The 25626-nt window shown below is 38.7% G+C and overlaps 2 protein-coding genes across 12 annotated transcripts in view; one reads left to right on the forward strand and one right to left on the reverse strand.

Annotated features, from left to right (window-relative positions):
- The first annotated feature begins 54 nt into the window (after positions 1 to 54).
- LOC110828781 (uncharacterized) lies at positions 55 to 7372 on the forward strand. 2 transcript variants are annotated; one of them, XM_022061794.2, is made up of 6 exons: positions 55 to 143; positions 2168 to 2287; positions 3264 to 3360; positions 3798 to 3893; positions 4305 to 4473; positions 5309 to 7372. In XM_022061794.2, exons 1-6 carry the CDS (start codon positions 125 to 127, stop codon positions 5570 to 5572), a joined length of 765 nt encoding a protein of 254 aa, XP_021917486.2. In that variant the 5' UTR covers positions 55 to 124; the 3' UTR covers positions 5573 to 7372. The 2 variants fall into 2 exon arrangements, with proteins under 2 accessions (XP_021917486.2, XP_021917485.2); XM_022061793.2 differs by lacking the exon at positions 55 to 143 and adding an exon at positions 815 to 959.
- rdx (BTB/POZ and MATH domain-containing protein rdx) overlaps positions 6816 to 25626 on the reverse strand; it is a 54047-nt gene continuing 35236 nt past the window's right edge. For 5 of the 10 annotated variants that reach the window (XM_022061747.2, XM_022061751.2, XM_022061745.2 and 2 more), the window contains 8 exons: positions 19035 to 19203; positions 16610 to 16731; positions 15340 to 15491; positions 14879 to 15006; positions 13092 to 13269; positions 12611 to 12789; positions 12164 to 12306; positions 11470 to 12045 (listed from right to left, as the gene is read on the reverse strand). In XM_022061747.2, the coding sequence (XP_021917439.1) occupies positions 11865 to 12045; positions 12164 to 12306; positions 12611 to 12789; positions 13092 to 13269; positions 14879 to 15006; positions 15340 to 15491; positions 16610 to 16731; positions 19035 to 19203 (1252 nt within the window). In that variant the 3' untranslated portion in view covers positions 11470 to 11864. The other 5 variants (XM_022061746.2, XM_022061749.2, XM_022061750.2 and 2 more) reach the window with 5 other exon arrangements.

Here is a 25626-nt window from a genome sequence, read left to right on the forward strand (position 1 = left end):
TAACCCCTCCCTAACCCCGCAGAACGTACATACTTGGAGATAGAAACATGTTATGAGTGACTCATCAAGCCTTCTATATATTATACCCACGCTTCTGTGTGTCAACATACGCGAACTAGGATAAATGACGAACTGTCCAACTGGTGAGCTGTCACTAAAATAAATAATAAATGGCTGATGCATGACGTGATACCATTGCATGATATTATATTAACAATGTTACCCTTGTGGCCGTCAAATGTCGTACAAGTGGCCCATCTTGATAATGTAAATTTTATCTGGTGTACATATTTTGTATGTACTTTTTAAACAAATAAATAATTACAATTATATTTTACAATTTTATTCATTGCATTAAATAGTATGACCTGGCTATGATATTGTTCTGGTAACTCAATGGAAACTCTTATAGTTTTAAAATAGGCAATGAATTGGAAATGCAACCCAGTATTAAAATTACCCCTGCATAATGCTAAATCAAGTAGCATTCTCAGGTTTTCACCTTCAAACATTAATCCAGCTATGTTCCACACACGTCAAAACACGTGAAATGTGCAGTATTCATCAGCTGAGACTTCACTTACAGTTTGACATTTGACTAGAGGTTTTAGAACAAATCATAGTTTAAAATTTATGTGTATTGCTACTTACTAATTTCATAGCACGTTAAATTATGAAAATATAGAAGTTCGCCAGATAACAGGTCTTAGAAAGCAATTTACTAAAGCCTTGTGATAAGACTTGGCTTCATATCGGAAGCAACAAGGCATAATACACTAAATATCCTTGAGACCACCTGTTCAGGTTCTAACAAGGTTATCTTATCAGTCTGCCTTACAAGTGAGACATACGTAGTGATCTCGGTACACCCTCAATGAGTACTATCATGGACGTTCTGGTGATACTGGTCTGTATTTCAACAGTGGTTACATCCCAGCAAGCTGCTAGAATGAACCACAGTGAGTTTTGTTGGTGGTATAAATACACATACTTTCAATCATTCATAATATGCATACACACTGTCATGATATTTCATATGCCATACATTAATTACTTTTATCAAGTTTCTGTTCTCTACATTGCAACAAGGTTCTGCCTTCTCTGATTATATTAAATGCCATAGTTAATGTGGTTGGTGTATGATGGAGAATGTATTTAATAGTGCATTGAAAGCATTTTTATTTAGATAAGAAAACACAAAAAGTATACACACCTGAAAGTATCTGAAGCTACATGACATAAAAATCAAAGGAGTGAAGAAATGGACAAAATATTCTTCCTGTAGATATGTGGGTGCTTTTATAATTAACTCATCTGTCCCTAACCTAAATTGATGTATATCAAATATACAAGGAATACAAAGGGAAGTTAAAGGAACACTTATAAAATGCTTAAAAATGAAGTGTGTGCATTATGTGTAAACTTACCACAAATTTATAAACTGTAATGAAAGGTCACTTATAAATATCTTACAATTCTGAGGTTATGATAATTTCATATGCTACATTTTCTAATGCCTACAAGCAGCAAAACTAATGTATGAACTCACTTCATTGCAATCCTTATGATAAACCTGGTTCGCATATAGTTCATGCATCGAATAATAAAAATAACTGGTAATGAATGGCTTTGTTTATCAGATTCACATCATCAGCATAACTAATTCAAGACGCTCAGCTCCTGTTCCTTCCGATTCTCTGCGTGGATGAAAATTGCCAGAGTTTGAGACATTACATTAGGCATTGTACCAACCTGTAACATTTTGCTGCTGTCACATATGTTGCAATCTGCTATGATGATATTCATAGCATGCAATAATGTAAAATACAAAGGAACTGTACTTCTGTTTTGTTATCAGGGCATTAATTCTATTTCTGGAAAGACAATGGCATTTTATCTTATCAGGAAATTATAAACTTGAAAGATGTTGGGTTATCTACAGGAAGTGATAAAGCAGAAATGCAAAATTTCTAGAGTTCAGATTGCAAGTCTTTTTAGGTGATCAGACATCTGAGAACAGAGTTAGGATCCAACACTTTAGAAACTGTCTCTGCCTTCATCAGATGTGATGACTGTATGTTGGGAATTAATTGTGAACTTTCAGATTTTGTTTCGAGTAAATTCTGAGTATTATGAATATGATGTTGAGTGCACTTTGCTTTTCCAGATTCATCTTGTGTTAAAGATTTGAACTGCAAGGCATATTCTTCATGCAACAAGACAAAACAGTGTGAATGTGACAAAGGGTATTTTATTGACGATCAGGATAACTGCACACGATGTCCAGGTCAGAAAGGAGATATTGTTCTAGCTTTTAAATAATTCTCTGCTAGCCTTTGATAAAGTCCTTCTAAACCAAATGTTGACAGAAAACATGATACACCTGTCTCAATGACATTAATATTTATATTTTAAAACAGATGAAAGGAAATTGTGTCAAGTCTGTCATAAGATCTAGTTGTCCCTTATACTTAACAATGCACACCATGCAGACATATGGGGCTTTGGAGGTATAGCTCCATGCTCTCTTAACCTCAGCACAAGATGAAGGTGAGTGGTTTATTTTTGTGCCCAAACTGCATTATCCCTGATGAAAGAACTCCATTACCCACTGGATATGAGACTGAATGGGCCCTAGATATTGTGGCAAAGAGTACTTCTGCCCTGCTGCAAACTGAATCATGGTTGTCCAGCCTGTAGGTCTAGTCATTGTATTGAGAGGCATTCCACCTCCTTTTTAATGTATCATAGTGTAAAAAATTAGTTTTATGCGAAGATTGTCATCATTGCATCTGTTTGTGCGAGACTAGTTCTAATATTATCCTATCACATATGCCTAGGTCAAACAAGTAATCTTCCCTTCAGATTTCCCAACAAAACTTTGTAAGCATGTATCACCTCTGCTATGTATGTTATATGCCTCTCCCATCAAACTCTCCTTGAATTACTCATCATAACAATGGTAAAGAGTGCAAATTATGAAGTTCCTCATTATGCCACTTTCCCTGGCATCTTGTTCCTTCACACATCTCAGGTACAATTACCAAAATGAAAATCTTTGTCATATGTAGAAAAATTCAGTTATCACAGACAAGTTTCTTTAAATTTTAGGTTTGAACCAAGTAGATATCCCTATATCATTCTGTATAAATATCAGATTGGTAAGACTTCATTTCTGTCATGCTACGGAGTATTTAGATAAATTTTCTCAGTTAGCTTTACCAGAAACTAATTACAGCTTTGATTCTGTTTGATCTTGGCAGGCCCAAATAGTCAATGTGAGTCTTGCTGCTATCCTGCAAACAGATATAAATGTGTTGGGGATCATATCAAGACTTGTGTCTGTTGGAACAACTGCAAGTAAGAGCCACTACTGGATACACATCCATACCTTTAAAACATGTTTCCCAGACTTTTTTGACTTCAGAACCCTTGTCGTCCAGATTTCCAAAAAAACTCTAAACCAAAATGAAAATCCACAGATAAACAAGACAGAAACCCAAACATTGAGAAAGTACATTCCTCAAAATGTCAGAAGCCAAAGCATCACAATCAAGAAGACTAATATCAAAACATTTTGGTTAATAAATACAAGTACAATGCTGGAATCATGGCATCACTGAAAATGAAATGCACATTCCACGGAGAGCAAATCAACGCAAGGGGTTAAATACTAACATACATGTCAATTTCAGTATTTGGAGGAACATACTACTCTGAAACATAGGTATCTAGCTCAGAGTTCGCGTGGCATTATTACCCAAAGACCAACAGCAACAAAAATTTCTTTGTTTCAGTGATTCCTTTGTTTTGGGTGCCCAAGTGGCACTTGGATCAGCCCTTACAATAGCCCTTTTGGCCCTTGCAGCTCTGTTCTGGAAGACATGTCCACGGTGAGTTTATAAAGATTTACTGATGAAGTGTGAACTGTGATAAAACACACTTATACTGCAAAATTGTTATAGTCTGCACTGGGTTTTCAAACTGTTAGCCTACAGTGCACATGATTCTGTCCAGGATGTTCTTTTAACCTAAACTGTATAAACATGAGAAGCCTCAAACATCAAAACAAAATCACATCAGGAAAAGGAATGTCTGACAACCTAACCTGACAAGAGTTAAATAAGTTGCAAATAAAATAACAGTACAAAAGCAGGTCATCAAAGTGACCCTGCACTCCTTGTAGAAGTAATGACGACCTGACATCTGAAATTCGTCAAATTCTGTTTATGATCCTCTAGTCTGCTGCTCTAGGATGACAACGGTAATGCGGTAACTATTTTAACTGTTTCATGTTCTAACAGTCGCAATGGACACTCGTCATCGTTACTTCATGAACGAGGGAGCAGCCTCACATCCACGCAGCAATTCATCCTCCAGCGGCTAAGGGATCGACCACCACGATATGAAGATAATAACCAGATTAGACTAGAGAAGCCACCTTCATATCAAGAGACTGTAACAAACTATGAGGTACCTTCAGACTTGTTTTATACTGTATATACTCACTTTTTAATTTTCAAAATTTTGTATCAGAATATTTTTAAGCATGTGCAGACATTTTATAATTGGTTCAGATAAAGACTTATGTTGAGGTTTTCGTAATGTGGCCAAAGTGTTTGGCATACGCATATATGAATTGGGATTCCCTTCAATAGCTAAAACTTTTCAATAATAAAAATTGTGAAAATAATTAATTCTTTGTGTGCAGAAATCACAGCAGCTAAATTAAGATAACACAATTTCCACAGAGTAACATGGCAACTGGCTTTATTCCCCTCCCAAAACAGATCATGTTCAAATTTCTGCTGCATCTTGAAGAGTAATTTTTTTCTGAAAACAGTTCAAGGTGGATTTTCTAGTCAACATCTTGAATACACAGATTAAGACTCGTTAAAGGCACAACAAAAAACATATTCATGGACTCCTACAAATATCAAAATTTATAAAGGAAATATTAGTAACCAAAATATTATACCTGATTTAGTGGTTATAAATTAATGAAAAATTATGTTCTTTCTACTTACTGTGTACGCAAAAAAATCCAAAACCTAGATCTTCATGCAAAATGTAAATAATGTACAAATCAACAAACATATAACGCAATGTATAGACAGTCAAATGTTACAGAATGTCGGATATCAACCATCTGAATGTTGTCTGCCAGGAGAAGTAGGGAACTACACATCCCACATGTCAGGGAAATATTATTTCTTTATTCTGCAGTTAATGACACGTAGAAAGTATAGGAAGGCCATTTCGAAGCTAGAACCCTCCAATTTAGAAACGGTGCATTTCTGTCTCTCAGGTTACCGACATATGGAGCATCTCACCACCTCTCTACTCCGAGATAGTGAACACAACAGCAAGCAGCGCCACCACCACTGAAGAGAACAACAAATCAGCGCAGCCAGAAAATATATCAACTGCATCCGGCGCCAGAACACAGATGGCCAACGAGAGGAAACTAAGAGTTGACATTACTGTGTCAGAGTGCACAGCAGACAACACTGTGTTTACACAGCACGAAGCGAGACAGACATACCCTTCTGAAACTCAACTGCACATGTGACACAGCAATATGCGAAGCTCTGTACACGAAGTTAACTTACAGCTCGTATGAAAAGAAGTTTCACTAATCCAACTTACAGCACTGTAATTTCTTAAGTTTGTAGGATTCGAGGTTCTCGTGGTGGCGAGTACAAAGATGGCTATCTTCTGGGTCGTAGCACTGAATAGTCTGGTAGAAGTTTACTGACATTTCAGAGGATAATCATCAGGGCAATGAGAGTCATTGCCCTGATGATCGAGGCAGCAAGTACCTCTGAAATGTCATTAAACTTCTACCAGACTACATGGCGCTACAACCCAGAAAATAGCCACATTCATTTATACATGAGTCTTCTGTGGTAGTTCGTTACATACCCTGGAGAATCACTGGAGACTGCTACTGAAACAGAAATATTTGCACAAGTTCTACAAAATAACAGCTACCATATTATAAGCAAATCTGTACTCTTCCAGAATTACGTTTCTCGGTTACACGGGTAAAGCAGTGGAGGGGAGACAGAGTATGCTGAATAAAATATTTCATTTTTATATAAAATAAGTAAACAAACAACTATTAACACTATATAAAAAGACACTACTGCCATATGCATTTCAACCTCAAGAGGTCATCATCAGTGGCATCAAGGAAATGAATTCATTTAATCAAGTGGTTTAAATTAGATTTAGAAAATAGTTCACAGGTACGGACGCAAACACAGCTCGCCGCAGACCAGCTACGGCCACCGAACCGTCGGATCAATAGCTAAGTGCATAGTTATACTCTGCGAATAACATCTAGTGCAGTATCGCTTGAAATACTTTTGTGAAACACCTTATTTATTTTCTAAATCCAGTTTAAACCATTATATTAAATGAATTAATTTCCTTGATGCCACTGATGATGACCTCTTGAGGTTGAAACGCGTATGGCAGTAGTGTCTTTTTTAATAGTGTTAACAGTTGTTTGTTTACTTATTTTATATTCTAATACACTACACAGTATGCAAAGTTTTAAGACTTCAGTTTTAGGTACATGGTGAAACGCAAAAGTACAAATGCTTCCAGCGCGAACAAGGCAATTGCAATTTTTTGCAGTTCTATAAAATGAGTGGGGATTTGCAGATTTAAATCCCACACCAAGGAAGTCTATATCAATGTCCAGCTTGAGGGATTATACTGAAAAGGTGAATGTGAAAACAGGTTTTGGTGGTACAGAAAAGTCATCATAAACATTTGTGGGAATAGCCGCTATAAAGAAACAAAGCTTTAGTTCTGTATCGTTAATTGCAATAATTTAATTCTCGGAAGTAACATTTCCTACGGGCAATACCAGTATATCAGAATTGCAACAATTCATAGTCTCTCTTCCTGAAACTGGATGGCAGCATGGACAAGAAATACCAACTTCACATCATTACAATATTTCACTGATATCCCACCTGCTGGGATACTTTACCACAGAAGTTATTTATCCTACACATGAAGCTCTCCAGTTACTACCAATAAGCTGGTGCGAGCCTACTGATCAAATGCTGCGCTACATCCTCTCACCACTGTTTTGCATAAACAGCCAAGAAATGTAGCAACAGCTCTTCTCTGCGGCTAGCTTCACTTTGGTTACACTGTCTATATTATTTCTGGGCAACACGGTATGATACACAAAACATAATTACGAGGCTCTCAGAGATAAAAATGTATTAACTGAGCCATTCAGGTGACACCACACAATAAGAACATTCTGAAGGTGTAATGTATTCACATATAAAACTATGTATAATATGTATATTACAGAAAAGACAATATAAACAAAATATTTGATAAACTGAAACTATTATTTGGAGTCTGGCAAACTCTGCAGGTGACAAACCACGCTGCGGTTTGCCACTGGTGTCCTCCTCTTTAAAGGATAGCAAACAGACTGCATTTTCACGTACCATCCGTTCTCTTACAACTGTTAACTGTACCATTTCCAAAAAGTATGCTGGTACTACAGTCTTCAAAGCAAAATACTGAGAAGGAAATTTGATTTTATTTACACACATGCCTAATTAAGAACACATCTGATGTTAAATCAACAGTACTAAGCTAACCTCTTTGGTTATAGCGGGTTGGGGGGGGGGGGGGGGGGGGGGGAAGAGAAGCAAAGTCCTAACACATCTCAGCCAAATTAATTATCTGATGAGAATTTCCCCTTCTGAGGCAAAAGCAATGATGTGTAAACTTGCAATATTTGTGCTTTTGGGACATCCTGAATCTACACGCTACAAAAATACACTGTAATGCTGTGTTAGTACTTTTCAAGCAATGTAGACTGTTACCCTTTTATTCATAAGGTCTCACTTCATTAGCTAAATATTGCATTTTTTTTTAAATTTGAAATAAATGTACCGAAAGAGTTTCACACAACACTAATTTACTACGACAGTTGTTCTCATTATATGATTCGTAATTGGCGAGAATCACGGATCAGTACCTAAAGGGTAGCATTGTGACAAAATTACCTACAATCGATATTAACCATTAACTTCTTAATTTGTATGAGGAGCACTCTAGAGGGACCCTAAATTCAAAGGTGACTTACACGGAGTGGAAACATCTTAAGAAGAAGACAGTGGAAATCAGTCTGTTTCTTCTGAGACAGAATTCACATGCGAAGGAGTTCTGTGGATATGTATCTCTGTTTATCTATTTACTAGCCTGACATTTGTATGCAAGGTACATTTTGGAATATTGGATTGGTAAGACTTTCATGTGGGTATGACCACAGTCCACATTTACAACACAAATGCACACGAGGTATTTTTCTAAGAATCTTTATAAACTTTTTAAGAGGCTAAGTCTAAAAAAATTTGACTGTCATTTTATTACGGTTTATATGAAGTATGGCAAACACGGACTGCAGAAGACGCTGACAGCTGCTCCCGCTCCTACTTTCTTTGGGTCAAACATGATTCAAGGGAATGTGTTCTGATGTGTACTGACACCTGAATGACTCAATTCTCAACTAATGAACACAATAATAAATTATAAAAATTAACACAGTTCAATTCCAAATACAAACTAAATGATAATATGTTACATTCTCTCTGCTCCAGCAAACCAGAGCTTCACAACAAAAATGGAGTGCACATGATCAATGTATTATTCCACAATCTCAGTCTCCATGGTTTAACTCAACCCTTAGAAGTTTTTTTAAGCTAATGTATGGCAGTTTAATTCATTTTATATTTATTGTCCCAAGGGTGAGAAAAACAGAGTTTACTTCAGCTAGTTTAAAATCTTTGCTTGCAAGGAATTGGAATGTTATTGCACAATAATATATCCATGCCATGATACGCAAACAAATAAAACATCATACGACAATTTACAATTCTCTTTTTGCCAGTAACTGCCGACTAATAAAAGGAGGAAGTACGAAGACGTACCTTAACACTTTTAATCATTTCATATGTTCTTTCGACACGTGGTATACCCTGAATAGACCAAATAAATGGTCTAAAATAATGACCTTTCTCTCTTACACGACAATTTTCATATGAATATGAAAGGGTTGTTTCTCTACTGTAAAATGTCTCTGAATAAACAAAAGAAAATAAATGTCGGACATGGCGCAAAGTCAATCACACCTGATAATAAAAGCACAATTCAAGATGAGAAATGCGTAAGGAAAACACACTTCTTAGGTAGCGTGGTGGAAGGCTAAAAAAATTAAACAGGGGTCTCTGAACCTTGAATCAATGCGTCCTAGGCAACATTCACCTCAGATTTGCGATACTGAGTACAACCTACACACACGACTAAACAAACTACATACCACACGCTTCGGAGCTTCAGCCGCTGATACATATTTCATGAAAAATGTATGACATTTGCTTTCTTTTGCATACGAGACATTATGTAGTTCAACACAGACAGAACATACCTTCCATCCCCAAGTTACAACCAAAAACGTTACATAACTTTATATAATATCAAGAGTCTCATTATAGTTACGATTTTTTAAGTTCTGAACAATTCTGACGCTAAAATGTATCTACTACTTAACATCCAGTTGTTACCATATTCTCTAGCGATATTTGAATTCATTCACATTCAATGTAAAACAATATCATTCTCGGATGTACCGTTAACTGACCTCATAAAACCTGCACTGGATAGGAAAAACAAAAGTTGAAGATATAAGGAGACTGTGATTATGGGTACATTATCCTAATAAGATCCACTGCCTTACAAGTTCATTCATTATCTACAATCACGATATCATAAAAACTCTCCTTTTAATTTCATACTGAATTCTGGTCAATAACTGTGTAAGTTCACGCACCTCACCTTGGGGCAATACAATGATTCATGTTACCCACCATGAACGTAGCCAACCAAATACTGAATGAATATCCAACACAGTGCCAGAATCCTGCTAAATAAAACACAAATTTCAAAACAAGTATTAATGTAACGAACAACAAAATATATAGTGAGAAAGTATTACATTTGAATTTAAAGAAGAAATCCTTCAAATTGTGATTTCCTTTTCCACAAGTTAAATGCAAACTTAAACTCAAATTTGATGTATCACAACATAACCTAATAAAACTTAATGCAGTTCCCCAACAACAGGAAACTGGCACAACACAAACAAGATGCAATTATTTGGATCAGCAGAGAACACCTAAAGCACGACTTCTCCTCTCTTGCCACTAAGAGATCTGCGATGCAAGACTGATGATTGAACACACAATTTATTATAATAATGATTATAAATGACACACGATGGCAGGGCGATGGATATGAACATTGTTTACCAACTGCCTCTGCAGCTAAACAAAACCACATAAAAAAGTTTGCGTAGTATGTTGAGTAGCACAACACCAGTCTGACAGTTCCTACATTTCACTGCGCAGCGGCCATCGACAAATACAGTTTATGCCGACCCTACCATACGATACCCATGACTAAATCGTAGCCTCACGAATCAAGACGTGGTGATGGCTGACGGGGGAGGCGACGGCTGCTTTCAGCTCTGCTTGATACGTTTGCGAGGTGGGCCAATGGGGGGGATCTGCTGAGTAGCCAGTGCTCTGAATGCCTCTGCAATAAGGTGAGGGTGGGATTGTATCATCGACTTCCAACCAGAAGTCTCCATCACATCCGTAGCATGCCTGCAACAAATAACTTAACGTACAGAACCTGTCATTTTCAAGAATCGAAGAATTGGCAATATTTTTACGTTACACTGCTACCTTCAGTATTGTATAGTTCTAGTGAAACAGTAGTAACGAGATAACATAGCAACATATCTAGTGGCTCAAAATCTTAATGGCCTCCCCTCTTGAACATAGCCATATTTTCTATTGTCTTACACCTATAAGTAATACCAGAAAAAGATATGTATTATGTAAGAAGCAAAATAAAATTATTAAATATTTTAAAAACAAAGGAAGCACATATTTTAGAAGGCATACAAGCAGTTTGGTCATAATTAAAATTGTGTGTGTGTAACCTAAATACATTTCTTGTTTCAATAAAAGAACACAAATAACACAAACTGCAAGTATTTGAAATAAAAGTTCCCCTGGAAAATATTTCAACCTAAAATATATGAAGTAAATGGGAACTAGGAGATTTTACATATTGAGAAACTACATTAGTAATACAGCTTACCTAGTAAAGCAATCCCTGACCAACTCTGCTTTTGCCAAAATCATGCACGGTTTTCCATTTGTATCCACGTTTGCCAACCATGGCATTTGGTTTTATGTATCCATCGTTTTTATACGTACAGACAGAAAAATCAATGGCTTCCACATCAACAGATCCACAGCTGCCAGGGTCCGGGCTGTAATGGCATCCGAAACCAGTTTTCTAGCTTCCAGATAACCATTGCAGTGTATCTATTTGTGACATTTTTGGATATTTTATGTCTAATGTAATTTGGCCTACACATCATTAATTTGTCTGAGTTTAGTGAAGGAACGGGACACTTGGCACGAATGAGATGGGAGAATAATATTAAGAAGGCTCCAATGGAAAAATGTTATGAGAAAGATGAAATTTTATTTAGGATCATGCTGGTATGTTGGGCTCCAATACCGGTGTAGATATATTATTCATATTATCAGTAAAATGTAATCTGTTTCAGGCTCAATTGCATAAAGAATCATCTTACCAATAGCAAAATAAGCATAAAAAGTATAAACTTTTTTTATTCATATCACCAAATGTGTCTAAGATTATGAATGTGTGAACAACCAAATTTTCCAACTCAATTTTAACCCCATTCAGTATGACACGACCTTGAATCAAACAGGTGTAATTCAGCGTGAACTCATCAGCCTCGCAGTAAGAAGTACACTATTTATATTATGGTGAAGTTTCTGGTAATCCAGACTATGGTTTCTCACGGTTATCTTCAGCCACTTCAGACGAAACCTAAGACAATGCCCTTCTGTCACGTAGATATGACGTTCCTCATCGGTATGAACTTCCAAAGTTGAACTGAAGCAAACTCAAAAGCAAGTAGTCGGTTCAAATTCAAATTCGCACATCCATAATTAAAATTAAAGAAGATAAAATTCTGTGAAGTGAAAACAAATTGAATTCTTTAAGGACTCACGTATTAATGAAGTCAATTGACTGCGCCTTTAGCTGGTCAGCGCTATGCAGGTCTGCCAGGATCAAGATGTCTGCTGCATTCTCTATTGACAGGTTTGTGCATAGAGCCTCTTCACACATGACTTTTAACCTTTCCAGCGCATACTGCAAGTCCGAAACATATACTGTAAATATCTGACATGGTCTTCAAACAAGTGAATATTAAAATGGCTGTCTTCAAGACAATGACAGTTTCATGAATATAATGATGCTGAGGTAAATAAATATAAAATAATATTTGTGTTTGGGACCTTAAGAATAAACTCCAGATGGTGAAATTTCCATACAATGCTTTCTTTGGGGATAAATAAATGGAACAATAACCTGTGGGACATCATAAATTGTAACATAACGAGCAATCCTATCCAAATAGACTCGCAACTGAATGGCACCATGTTTGCATACTTACCTTGTCAGCAGCGGCGAGCAAGTCATCGGCCATCTTTTCAAGGTTTGCTGCTTTGCCAGTATATATAAAACGCAGCATCTCGCGCAGAACCTCGTGATCTACGTCTGTTATCTCTACCCGGTTGTGTTTTCGTTCTTCCATCTCATGCTCAAACATGGCTGCAAACACGGGACTCCGAGCTGCAAGGAACACAACTTGTCACACATAATTTAAATCTTTATGCAGACTGATCAAAAAGTCTCAAAATCAATGAAACAAAGTATACAAAGACATTAAAAAGTAACCAGCTCTCATTCTGTGCTCAAATGAGCTCGCCACTGGATCCTGTCCAGAGACAGTTCAATTTAGTCTACCAATGCATATCAAAATTTTCTTTCATTCTTTTCAATATTATCATATGCCTAGTGAAATAATACATAGATTAAAATAAATATTTCTGGATTGTACGCATCATATCTCACAACATATGAGCCTTTCTCACCTGCAAGTATCGCTTTGTGAGCCTGGAACTCCCGTCCGCTGACTGACAAAGTCACATCACTGAACTTCTGGTTCTCAAACAGCAGACCAAGGTCATCTGACAGGCGGCACTCTGGCACTTTGAATTGTATCGCATTAGACTGCCCAGAGATGTTGACACTATCAGCTACTACGCTCACCTGAATAAAATTCAGCATTTGAGTCATACACGTGCTAACGTCAATGACGGTACCACAGTACCTAGACTTATCTTATATCACACATATTTACAAGACTAATGGACAGATAACAAAGAAAGAAAGATCTCATGATGGCTGTCTGCATGTTGCTAATTCCATAAATTCCATATTTAGTGCTTAAACTGGATTCACGAAACTTGCAGTTTATCAGTGCACTAGATCCGGCACAATTCGCCAACAGATCCGCTCGGCATTTTGAGCAGGTATTTCACCTGGGGTAAAGATGGATGGAGTGAGAAGCACATCACTAGCTCTAGTGCCATAGGATACAGTTTTAGAGCCCCAACAGACAATTAAAATTTAAAGTTTATATAGCAGGATATTTTCATATGCACTCAGTCACTTACGTATTATAAAAAAATTATAACCAATCACTACTCTGCTCGTATGTTTGCTGTTTTAGTACAAAACAGAAGTACGCATATGAACGTATGTAAATTATGACATTTCAGACGTTCCTGCTGCTTCCATCACCAGGGCGATGAAGACCCTGACGATCAAGTACCTCTGAAATGTTGACAAACCTCTAGCAAACTACACAGCGCAACAACCCCAAAGACAGCCATCTTCATACTCGCAAATGTGAAAACCTCGAATCCCTCTATACTTATCCCTGACCATGAGAATAAATGAGAAAGGGTGGGGAATTATCGACACTGGCACCATGACAGTCTTCGATTGTTTGTGCATCCCCTTCTGCAATTCAGCCCTCCTCACGTAATACTGCATTCTATACGATGTACGGTACCTTCCTTAGTAAAGCCTCGTAACAGACGCGCGAGGCTTCAACACAAATAAATATTGTCACTACTTGTTACCAAAAATGACTTATATTGTACAGTTGACTCAAAATAAGACATAGCACACTAAATACAATACTGGTACATATTACCAGGTAAAATAACTTATGTAAACAAATGTATGTTATTCCTGTACCAAAATATGAGATTTTTTGCCAAAAAAATCCCCAATGTTTAGCTTGTTATATAATTTTTGGCATAATGTAAAGTTCCTTAGCATTTATACCACCAGAATGTATGGCACTAAAATGGCTGACAGTTATTCTTTCTGACAAGGTATTAAGAATTCATGGAATACTTAGCAGACGAACATTAGCATGCGACAACGGACAGAACTGAAGAGGGAAGATTAAAATAATACAGATGTCTAACAAAACACACATGCAGCTTTAATTCTCGTCTAACTGGAACAGTCCGAGAGCTTAATCTGTGGTGTTCAGGATGATGATGGACAGCAAGATAAACTCGGGAAATAAAGAAATCACGAGAAACAGATTACATGCTACAGGAGAAATTATGACGTCATAATATATTCAACGACAAAGAGTTAAATGCCTAAAATAAAAATATTGCATGATATCATACACATACTCCAGTGATTTTGTTAACTGGGTCTAAAATTAGCGATCTCTCCAGTTGAAAGAGTATCATTAAATAAAGAATCCAACACAAAACTGTTAATAATAATGTTCAATATAATTGAAGAAGAGAGTGCACAAAAATAAAAGAATGGCAATCTCCTGTCTTACCTCACAAAATATTGTGAGCTTGTCATCGGGCAACAGCCCATTCGCTTCATCCAACAGGAAGTCTCGCCGGATGAATTTCTTGAAGCCCCAGTCTTTGCCTTGCACAAACCGATATGCACGCTGGCTCTCTAAAATCACAATATTTGTTTTGTAACAATGCAACTGTGTATCACGTAACTAATTATGTGACAATTCTGTTAATCGAGTGTTAAGGATTGTCGTGGCGACTAGCTGTACATTCTCTTTGTCAATGCGACATTTCACAACCCATTTCTTAAAATATGAAAACATAAATATAAAGCTCAGATGGACATATCACTTCAGAATCTGTTTATAAAGTTTTCTGTCTTGCTCGTTGTTAGAGGCATTAAAAAATTTATACATCACTGTCAGAGAATCAAATTACAAAACGATTTCTGAAAATATACGAGCCACAAACGACAGTGCACAAATATTCTTACCCATAGCTTTGGTTTCTTCTCTTTTGGCATTAAGTATTGAGAATTTGAACTTTGCCCTGACTTCTGACTTGTTGCATGAGACTAGAAGCAGGTACAATGAGAGGTAGTCTTTGCTTTCTTCATCAAGACCTTTCGGATTCACTCGCAAACACCTAAGAAATATATAATAAGTAAATATGTCATGTTGCATACGAGGGCGTTTCAAAAAGTAACAGCAAATTGACAATATTTCACGAAACGAATACCCCAGGCATTTCAAACTCCTGCGCAGGGAAGATACATTCTTAGAAAAGGCTTTGACACCGCCCAATAAACGGCGTGGCGTGCTTCATTGGAAGGGATACATATACAAAATGGTGGCGCCCTTAGCTGTTTGCACCGTAGAGGAGCAGCAAGCAATCATCAGATTTTTGTGGTCGGAGGTTGTGAAACCTCGTGAAATTCATAGAAGAATGCTGCAACAGTATGGAGATGCCTGCATTGGCGCGAGAAGAGTGTACGAGGGAGCAGATGCGTTTAAAAATGGGCGAACATCAAACCGTGATGACAGACACTCTGGTCGTCCATGATAACGCACGCCCTCACACAGCTGCTGCGACTCTCGACACAATTCGGAGATTGAGATTTCAGATCTTACAGCATCCCCCATACAGCCCTGACCTTGCTCCCTCTGATTATCATGTGTTTGGACCCCTGAAGGACGCTTTGAGAGGACGAAGATTTGGGAATGATGATGAGGTCAAAGCGGTGCATTCCTGGCTGAAGGCACAACCAAAAACATTTTTTTCTGATGGAATAAAGAAGTTGGTACAAAGGTGTGAGAAGTGTGTTGAAAACGAGGGTGATTGTGTAGAAAAATGACATATCATTTGTATCTCTAATAAAATTATATATCTCAAAATATTTAATTTGCTGTTACTTTTTGAAACGCCCTCGTATTACAATTTTAAGTCAGAAATCACTCAACTTCAATACCAAGTCTTTGCTGCACCGACAAAACGAGCGTAACCCACTGCAGTTAATATGCTATAATACAGTGCACAGAGCATTTTTACTAAACAGTACGAGAGCACCAACATACAGTGAATTTAATGACATGGGACAAATTTCTGTTTAATTCCTTATCTGTTATCAAAATTCAACTCCATTCTAAGGCTCTTTAAACCAAGTGGTACACCATATTTACCCACTTCTGCAATCCTAACCACACAGAAATATAAATCCACAACCTCATGACACTGTACGACTAGTTAATACATAATCACTTTACCATTTAAGCTTATCGTTGGCCCCAGCAGAGAACGTGGATGACTTCAGGACTTCACCCATTTCCTCACGACAGAAGCTGAAGTTATTGATGGTCCACATGTAACTGAATTTCACCACCTTAACCTGCAACATGAAATATCAGATGTCATTCACTGCTTGATACCATAATCTGAAGTCATAGCAGTTCCTTCAACTTTTTCGTTACACTTTTTCGCGGAATGACCCTTCTTTATACACGTATTTAAGTCAAAAATAAAAAAGTGACAGTGGAATCACGTTTCCGGAGAATCTGACGTTTCCCAGGTAACAATAATGCCGAGTAAACAGATGACGTTTCGTAGGTAACAATAATACCGAGTAAACAGATGACGTTTCCTAGGTAACCATTGTTATCGGATCTTACAGATTTTCCTGTAACTTTTTCGCCGAATGACCCTTCTTTAAAGACGTATTTACGTCAAAAAAGATTTTTAGTAAGAGTCCAGCAACAGAAATAATATTAGGAATTCTTGAGAGACAAAATTAAATATTACAATATACAGGAGAAATGGAACATTTATTCATATTCAGTACATGAAATTATAAACTCATCTTCACACTCTTTGCCTTGAGCATCTGAAATCTCACCTGCTTGCTCTAGCATTAATGTTCTTGACTTACGTAATTTGTTTGTTTCTTTGTAGGTTATTATTAGCTGTTTACTTCTGCATTTAAAAGAATGAAGCTAACATTATGACAAAACAAAACAAATCTGTTATGATTCACACTCATTTATTTTAACCTGAAAATGCGTGCAAGGCCGCCAACCCATACATCCAAAGATTCGGATCTCCCAATGATAGCAATGAACAAGGACGACATCTAGTCGCAGTAAAAACGAAGTGCGTCTGAATTGCCTGCATTCGAATGTTTCCACGAAAACGACGATTTTGCATTGCACTAATACAAACGGATCGAAAATAAATGATACAACGGTGGAGATCACAGGATCCTTTGAGAACACTGTTGCTTAAGAAAATGGATCACTGGAACGATTTTACGAAATAAAATGGCCTTTCAGCTGCACAATTTTACAGCAAATTTTAATAGTTTAGAAACGTAACCAAACACTCAAATTCATCAGAAGTTCATATAGTTGAATAAGAAGCAATGGAGTTAAAATTTGTTTTAATTTTTATTTGGCTTAGATTTGAATGGAGATGGCTGAATATTAACCTTATAGCGCCTGGTGGCAACAATACGTACCATCTGTTTCAACAAATCACTAACGACACTTTTTAATTACGACTTTCGTATTATTTTCAGTGTAAACAACAATTATTTACTTCGACAGCATTAACCAATTGATCTTTATAACGGTGAAGTGTTGTGTTTTCTTTGCGGTATGGGCTGGATTTTTTAATGTAAGCCACCATGGCCATGTTCAAGGACCTCTGAACCCAAAAGACAGCCATCTTCATACTCACCGCCGTAAAAACGTCAAATCCTACACTGGACAGTACAAGGTTTAAGGTTTTCACGGGGTGATGAGGACGACCTTCTGGGTTTTGGCGTCGTATAGATTCGTCGGAAGATGCCAACGTTTCGTAGAAACATGTTTCCATCATCAGGGTTTCATCAGGACAACACAAGATCTCTAGGCGAAGTATTCAACTATGTATAACTGTGCAATGATAAAGATGACTGTCTTCTGTGTCGTAGAGCCGTGTGACGTTTATCGACGTTTCAGAGGTCCTTCCCTGTTGCCATCTTCGTAATCGCCTCACATTCAGTCCAAAATGATGCTGCTTGTATTAACTTAAAACAATCTGGTGATTTTCTTAAGGTTTTCCAAGTTAATGTCATTTTAGTGTCGGTAAACAACGTCGTCTTTCTCAAACGTAACGTGAACAAAGTTGAATCATGAATCTCCGAACATAGTTTTAGTCAATAAAATTCCGAAAGCTCACATGCGAGAGAGGAAGGTCACGAGTTTAATGCCCGACCATTGCATTCGGTCGAAGTGTAACATTACAGCGGGGTTGAATGCTCTGTAACAACCTGTTACTACAACTGGACAGGAATGAAAGAGATGAAACGAGGAACTGGCGATTTAAAACAGTCAAAAAACCGTAGAAACGAAATAAAAATATAAATGTGGGTAAAACACGGGAGGATGGAACAGACTAGAAAAAAAAATATGTAAGGATAAGAATTTAATACATAGCATTGGGAAGGCAAAGAGAGAAAGATTTTTTTAAAAAAATGTGACGAAATAACATGAGAATATACGATTGAAGTCTTCCGGAATGTTGCAGACAGACGTTTCTGTGGAGCTTACTGCTTCCTTCATCAGGCCGATTGCAACATCCCATCCCGCCACGAGAACAAGCGTCTCCGATGAGGAAAACGAAGACAGGGAAAGTGGAAAGAAGACACGTACGTACCTGAGTGTAGCACCAGTTCTCGGCGACGGGCGTATTGACCTCTGGTGGAGGGGGCGAGGGCACGCGAGATACGGCCATCCCAGCTGTGCTGCCAGAGCTGGCCGCTGAGGCCGTCCCACTGCTGTTTGAGCTGGCTCGCTGGGGCGAGCATTCACTCACCACTGGCAACCTGCGAGAGAAGACCACAGACATCCGCGTTACTTAAATTGCGCGCGTGTCCTTCCGTTCTGCTCACAAGTGGCTCTTTAAGGCCCTGTGGTAATCGTATGCACCACGCATAAACCGATTAAAACGCAAGGGCACTCTTCATTTTGCATTCACATATTTCGTACGATTCTCAACGTACACGTGGATTACGTCCTTAAACAGCGTTAAGCAGTTAATATTTGTAATGGTCACGTGCTGTGTTTTCTTTGCGGTAAGGACTCTGTATTCTTTACTATTATTTACGCGAGCTTCGGCTTCAGAGTGTTGAGGGGAGCGGAGAGGGCATAAGGAGACTCGAATTCGTTTAGAGAATACAGAAAGTGGGTGAAATTATTCAGAGCGAATTGAAGACTAGGTCAACCGACAATCAAGCCTAGAACTAGCACACAGATAGCGACGATGCGGATAAATACTTAGGCTCAGATCGTTTCTGCTGCCTGTTAAGTGCTAAAATACCGAATTAGATGGGACACGAAGCCAATGTCACAACAATTACAAGCTGGTTACACCGGCATCTGTCTACAAAATATGTAAATAAGTAATTTTCTAAACAATGCGCTAAAACAAAAGGCTGTTCGCACATCTATGGCCTGCACTTACGTACAACGCGGCAAAACAGATGTTCACGTGCCAACGTTTCGCAGCTTACGTAAATGACGAGAGATAAACAATTATTTTAATTTTCATATAATCGCTTTGTTACACTTCTAAACAAGGACGATTTCTTAAATAATACTTTAAAACGCAACAGACGAGACAAACATGATTTTTTTTTCAAATCCTTTGGAATGAAGAAAATAAATGAATAAAATAATTTCGCGGGTCCAGTTACAAGTGGTTTGGGCCAGTCTGATGAAGCCGAGTTAAAAACACCGAATGTTAAGTGTAAATAAATTTAAAGGGCCATCGATTCAAGAGTACAAGCTCTTCTTTAAATGATCTTGAACGATGAGAGGCCTTTACGAGGTAGTCAAAACGTGGCTTCATGAATGTCTTCAGACGTAACATGAAAACGCCGATGCCATTACTGAAACTTCCGTGAACAACAGAGATGTTTGCAAACGGCAGTGGGAATGGGACGACGCCATAGCAGCTAGGGGTGGGCTTTCATAACGCATCACAATCGACTCAGAAATACGTACAAACACTTCAAAAATATGCAAATTTTGCTACGGAATTTTGTCTAAAAATACGGGTTTCAGGAAAGTCTGCATCTAATACCACGTTTTGTTTTCTGGGCCTCCCTAACATTATTTGGGAATTAAGACAAATTGACAAGACATTCTCTTGGTAGGCTTCCAGGTTCTTACGGCGGTAAGAAGATGCCTTCTGCCTCCATCACCATGGCAATGACAGCGATTATGGAGGCAGCAAGTACATCTGAAACGTCGATAAACTTCTACCAGACTACACGGCGCAACAAACCAGAAGACAGCCATCTTCAGATATTCCTGACTGGGCAAGACACGTGGCAGGCGAATTTAACAAGGATCGTCCGGGAACAAATCGACCTACAAATATATCAGGTCAAAAACTGCTGAAGTTTAAAGAAGTTGGTCCTCTGGTTAACAAATCACGTTCCTTACAATGTTATTTATTTCATATTACTTAATTTGTTTGCCAAGACGATGGTTCAGTGGCGGGTTAAATCAGGTTATCAAACTTCTGGTAACACTAAATTTCTACGAATTGCAACATAAACAGGCCTACACTCGAAATTATTTGGTGAGGAAGATCTGGATGATAAAAATTACCCGCTCCATCATTATTAGCCTTGGGTTCTGGGTCGCAGATAAGAGATGAACGTTTATCACTTCCAAGTCTGGAGAGATTTAATCCACAGCACGAGTATGTGTTGCTCTATTTCGCTACTCCACAACATGAAACTCGTGTAAACAAATGAAAGTACTGTTTCGGGGTTTGGTGCAGGACAGACTTAAAGTAGCGGTCTCCATTTTCAGCCCTGAAGATGGAGTCTGCACGGCGCCAAAACCCAGTAGAAAGTCGTCATCATCCTCCCTGCCATGAAAATTTCTCAGTCTCACAAATGAAAGCACTGACCAACCATGCATAAAGCAGTGTTACACTCATGAATGAAACCAGTCTGAGTGGGAGACCAGGATTCGATCCCCAGAGTAGAGACTATTTCTTTGCCAACAAGCTCAAACAACACCTTAGGCCCACCCAGACTCTCGTCCAATAGACATCGGCGTTTTTTCTCCCTGAAGATAAAGCTGTCGAAACATGACGCTACCCACTCAGGTTAAAAATGTGTAGAACTTTACCTTCAGTTTCCTGCACCAGGATTGTGTTACGCGGGGCTCGAAGAGGTTTCTGTGGGCCCCTTGTCAATTTTTGGCTAATTCCAACACAAGCGATAGACCAGTATAAGACCATTAATAAACATTAGCTTCGTCCAACTTTAGCGACTTATTTCATTAGATTGCCCCTGAAGAACGCGGGGAACTGAGCTAAACAAAATCTTTCCACCTCCTCCACACGTTTAAACTTATCAGCGTGGGCAAAATTTCAATACGATCCAGGTTTTACCCAGGCCAATATTATGGTGATATATAATCACACACGCGAACATCTGTGTGCACAAAAATCTGAAAGCAAGTCTCCCCCATCCCCCCAAATTCAGAGACGTAGCTTACAATTGCCAAACTGACGAGACGAGACTAGAAGTTGTTAATCCAGGATGCTTCAACGGGTTCAGTGGGTGTCCACACGAGGATCGTATTTATAGATGATAACGCGCTGAGCCTAGGGCTATGACCTTCACAAGTCACCAGCTCTCGGTCGGGTGTGGAGCCAGCGAATCTCTAGTTCCTGTACTGCGCAAGCAACGATGCAATTCAACAACAAGCAGCTTGTTCGCCCAGTGAATACGCCATGCTGCCACGCCCATCCACTCCACCCTCGATCACTGTTCACGGGGCCCTTGGACAGCTTTTTGCTTTTCAGCTGAGCATCCCCCCACTATTTACGGAACACCAGTACTCATTACCGTTCTCACAAGAGCCAGCTGAACCCAATCCATAGTTACCATGACCTAGAGCGACCGAGAGAACTTTAACAACACGGTACTTGATTTGTGGAACTATAAAACAAAACGGAACAGAACGCATTTTACTACTGGTCAATAGAACACCGCCACTGACCACGGAAACGTCGCTGATCTCGGAGCAGATGTGACAGTAAGCAACCCTGATACACGCGATCAGAGAGAGCTCTGCCACGCGGAGCAAACAATACGTTCCCCTTGAACTGCATGGCCACGGCGCGGTCCGGCGAGTGAAACAGGGGTGACCATTTTACTTAGACAAAGGCACCATCGAATATTCTCTAACCAAACAGTAAAATCAAAATGAACGCTAGGTTTTGTGGGCTTTCAGGCTCCCACGGTTACGAGTATGGAGTCGGCTGTCCGGTAGACACAGATGTTTCACAGGTACTTACTGCCTCCATCATCAGGGCGATTTCGGGAGCATGTCCGAACTGTATCCGTACTTCTACGGTATTCACCTATTCAAGTTTATATTTATTATTCTTATTCGTGGTTACATGAGTAGTCGATTCAAGAAACGCTTTGTCATAAAACCTCAAACGCCATGATAAGCGAAGTCATTTATTAATACTCCGCGCCTACAACCGATAGATTGATTTTAATATCATCCGCCCACTTCGCCTACGTCTAGCAAACTGTCACTTTCTACATGAAGTGCGCTTTTACCGCAATCAAGCCACATGTCCCGTCAACCTGAAATTCATTTCCTTTTCCATCCTCACAACAATTTAGGGAGAAATTCTGAATGTATGTTCCTCGTACTTTATCTCTCGTCATTTCCAAATACGCACGTTCTTCAACATTGCCAACATCTGGGTCTTCCTTCACAGTGTGAGACTATACACAAAAATAAGTTTATATAACCTACTTTCTCTTTGCTTCAAAAACGGTATACGAAGTTGACATTTTTTTATCGAAGATGGCGATTGAGAAACATTATTCAGAACTCCAGGAAACTGAAATCTTTTTTTGGCTCAACTACACAAAACACCTCACCTTTTATGTAACGCGAAGGCTCATCAATGTTTTCACAAAGGGCCCATATTAATCTGTATAATGAGCTTTCACTCAACCGCTGAGCGCAACTGTCGATTCCCAGCTCTCGGCTGTGACTGCATGACTCATCGCCAAGAGCTGCAAAGGTTTCCCCGTTACAAATTCAACTGAATTTGTTATAACATTTCCCGCCAGAGAGCCGGGAAATGACATTTGCATTAAATTTTATCAGTGAACAGACTATAATAGTCGATGACGGCCAAGACAAGGGTTAGACTACGGACATCTCAGTTCCCTGTTAAAGTCAATCCACACGCCTATATCACAGCTACCATCTGCGAAACCACTAATAAATATAATAATTTATTCTATATTACTTTTCATATTATTACGAATTTTCGTCATCTTAAAACTCACTGTATGAAGCCAGACTCCATTAGACAGACTATAAACTGTATCTTCCGATTTTCTTTCCCAGAATCCTTTGCCAGCACACGAGCAAATTCTCATCACGGCCATAATATTACATAACAAGCAAAGTTTTTACCAGAACTTACAAGAAACAAGTTCGATACAAAGGTCAGAGTAACGATTTGTTAAAAAATACAGACATGTCAATGCTAAAATAGTAAAATGCCTTGACATTTTACAAATAAAAAAATATTTAAAAATTCGTAAAACTTCAGGCGACCGGAAGCTGCCCAACTCGAGGCTACGAGTCTTGGGAATGTCTGTACGTATACATGGGATCTCGTCTGGTATGGATTATTTTACTTACCATACGAGTCCGGTAGAATTACATTGGCAGTGATAAGCATTAGGCACACTAATATGACGCAGTTTACACGAATCATTCTCACAAACACTGCATTAATGATACTTCCTCTAAGCATCACGACTTCATGAATTACAGGCAATTTTCCGACTGTGTGCAATTTCAGGTTTTCATAAAGGTAAAAATCTGAATTCTGATTATTCCGGTGTAACCTTGTAGGCAGCTTACCAACAACCTAACAAGCCCTACCTTGAAGACGGAAATAAAACATTATCCACAGTAGATAATTTTTTTTCTGTAAAAAACTATTTCGCATCTCGCTTAAATTAATTTAACAACTCAAAACTAAGCCTGTAGCCTACGTGTGCAAAAAACCTGGTCTTAAAACATTCAAAAACGTCCGTATACTTCTACCAGACTACACGGCGCAACATCTCAGAAGACAAGCCATCTTGATAATCGCTGAAACATCTTGTAAATTTATCTCTGGGGGTAAATTTCTATTCTGAGATTCAAGGGCAGCGATGGTAATAATTATCGCTTAACTTCGCGCTCTGGCACGGCGACAAACTCCACATTCTCTGGCTCTAACAGACACGAACTGATATTGGGAGCTCGCAGACAAACGGGAGGACGGTCGATGCCGCCAACCTTCACCTATCCTATCCTTACCCACCACGTCTCACCACTTCGCACACAGCTACCACGGCAAAGACTCGCATGCTAACGCCTAGATACTGAAACACCTTGTACTAATTTTTGCCCAGCTGATTATTCAATGACGCACTTTAAGTACACCGGCTTCGAATACGCGGATATGAAACGGTTGTGCCATATTTTAAGCTAGGCCTATCTATACCCTGGTATTTGCCTACAGGATATAAAGAAAATTCCATCAGAACGGCCAGTCTCTGGGCCGAGAATCGAACCCAGGCCCAAACACTTGCAGAGTTTTACTGTTAAATGTTGTTTAGTAAATATCGCTGGCGGTTTGAACTTCATTTATCTTTGAGCCGAATATATTTAATATGAATTTCATAAATTCTTTATGAACAGCACACAAACCAGAAAGGCAGAATTTGGCATACTCCGATTATTTCAACCCCTGATCTCAGACACCCTATGAAGGAACACGAGGAGGGTCCCTCATCACTACAGTACGACACGTTCTCCGGGTGAGGATGGAAAAGAATGCCTCAGATATGGAGGGTAGCTACAAATATACTGAATAAGCAGACGCAGGCTGCAGATAGGGGCAGTCATCCACCTTGGTCGATGACCGGTGGAGGGGAGGGGTTGCGAAAACCTCTCGCCGTAAAGTATCAGCATATCAAATGTTGGACAGGGCCTGGGATTTGGCCGTTCGAAAATCATTATGGTGATAGGATCAAGGAAGAAATGTGGCGCGTATGGGTAAGACAGAAAATGTGTGCAACATTTTGGTTTCAAGCCTGCACGGGAGGAAGAATAATATTAAAAAGGGAATCCACTATCCAGTTAGTCGATGAGACGAGGCAAAACACAACGATCCTCGAAGATAAAAT

The sequence above is a fragment of the Zootermopsis nevadensis genome, unplaced genomic scaffold (assembly GCF_977971745.1).
Source record: "Zootermopsis nevadensis isolate Lab colony 2312 unplaced genomic scaffold, Znev_1.0 Znev_ptg000004l, whole genome shotgun sequence".
NCBI lineage: Eukaryota > Metazoa > Arthropoda > Insecta > Blattodea > Termopsidae > Zootermopsis > Zootermopsis nevadensis.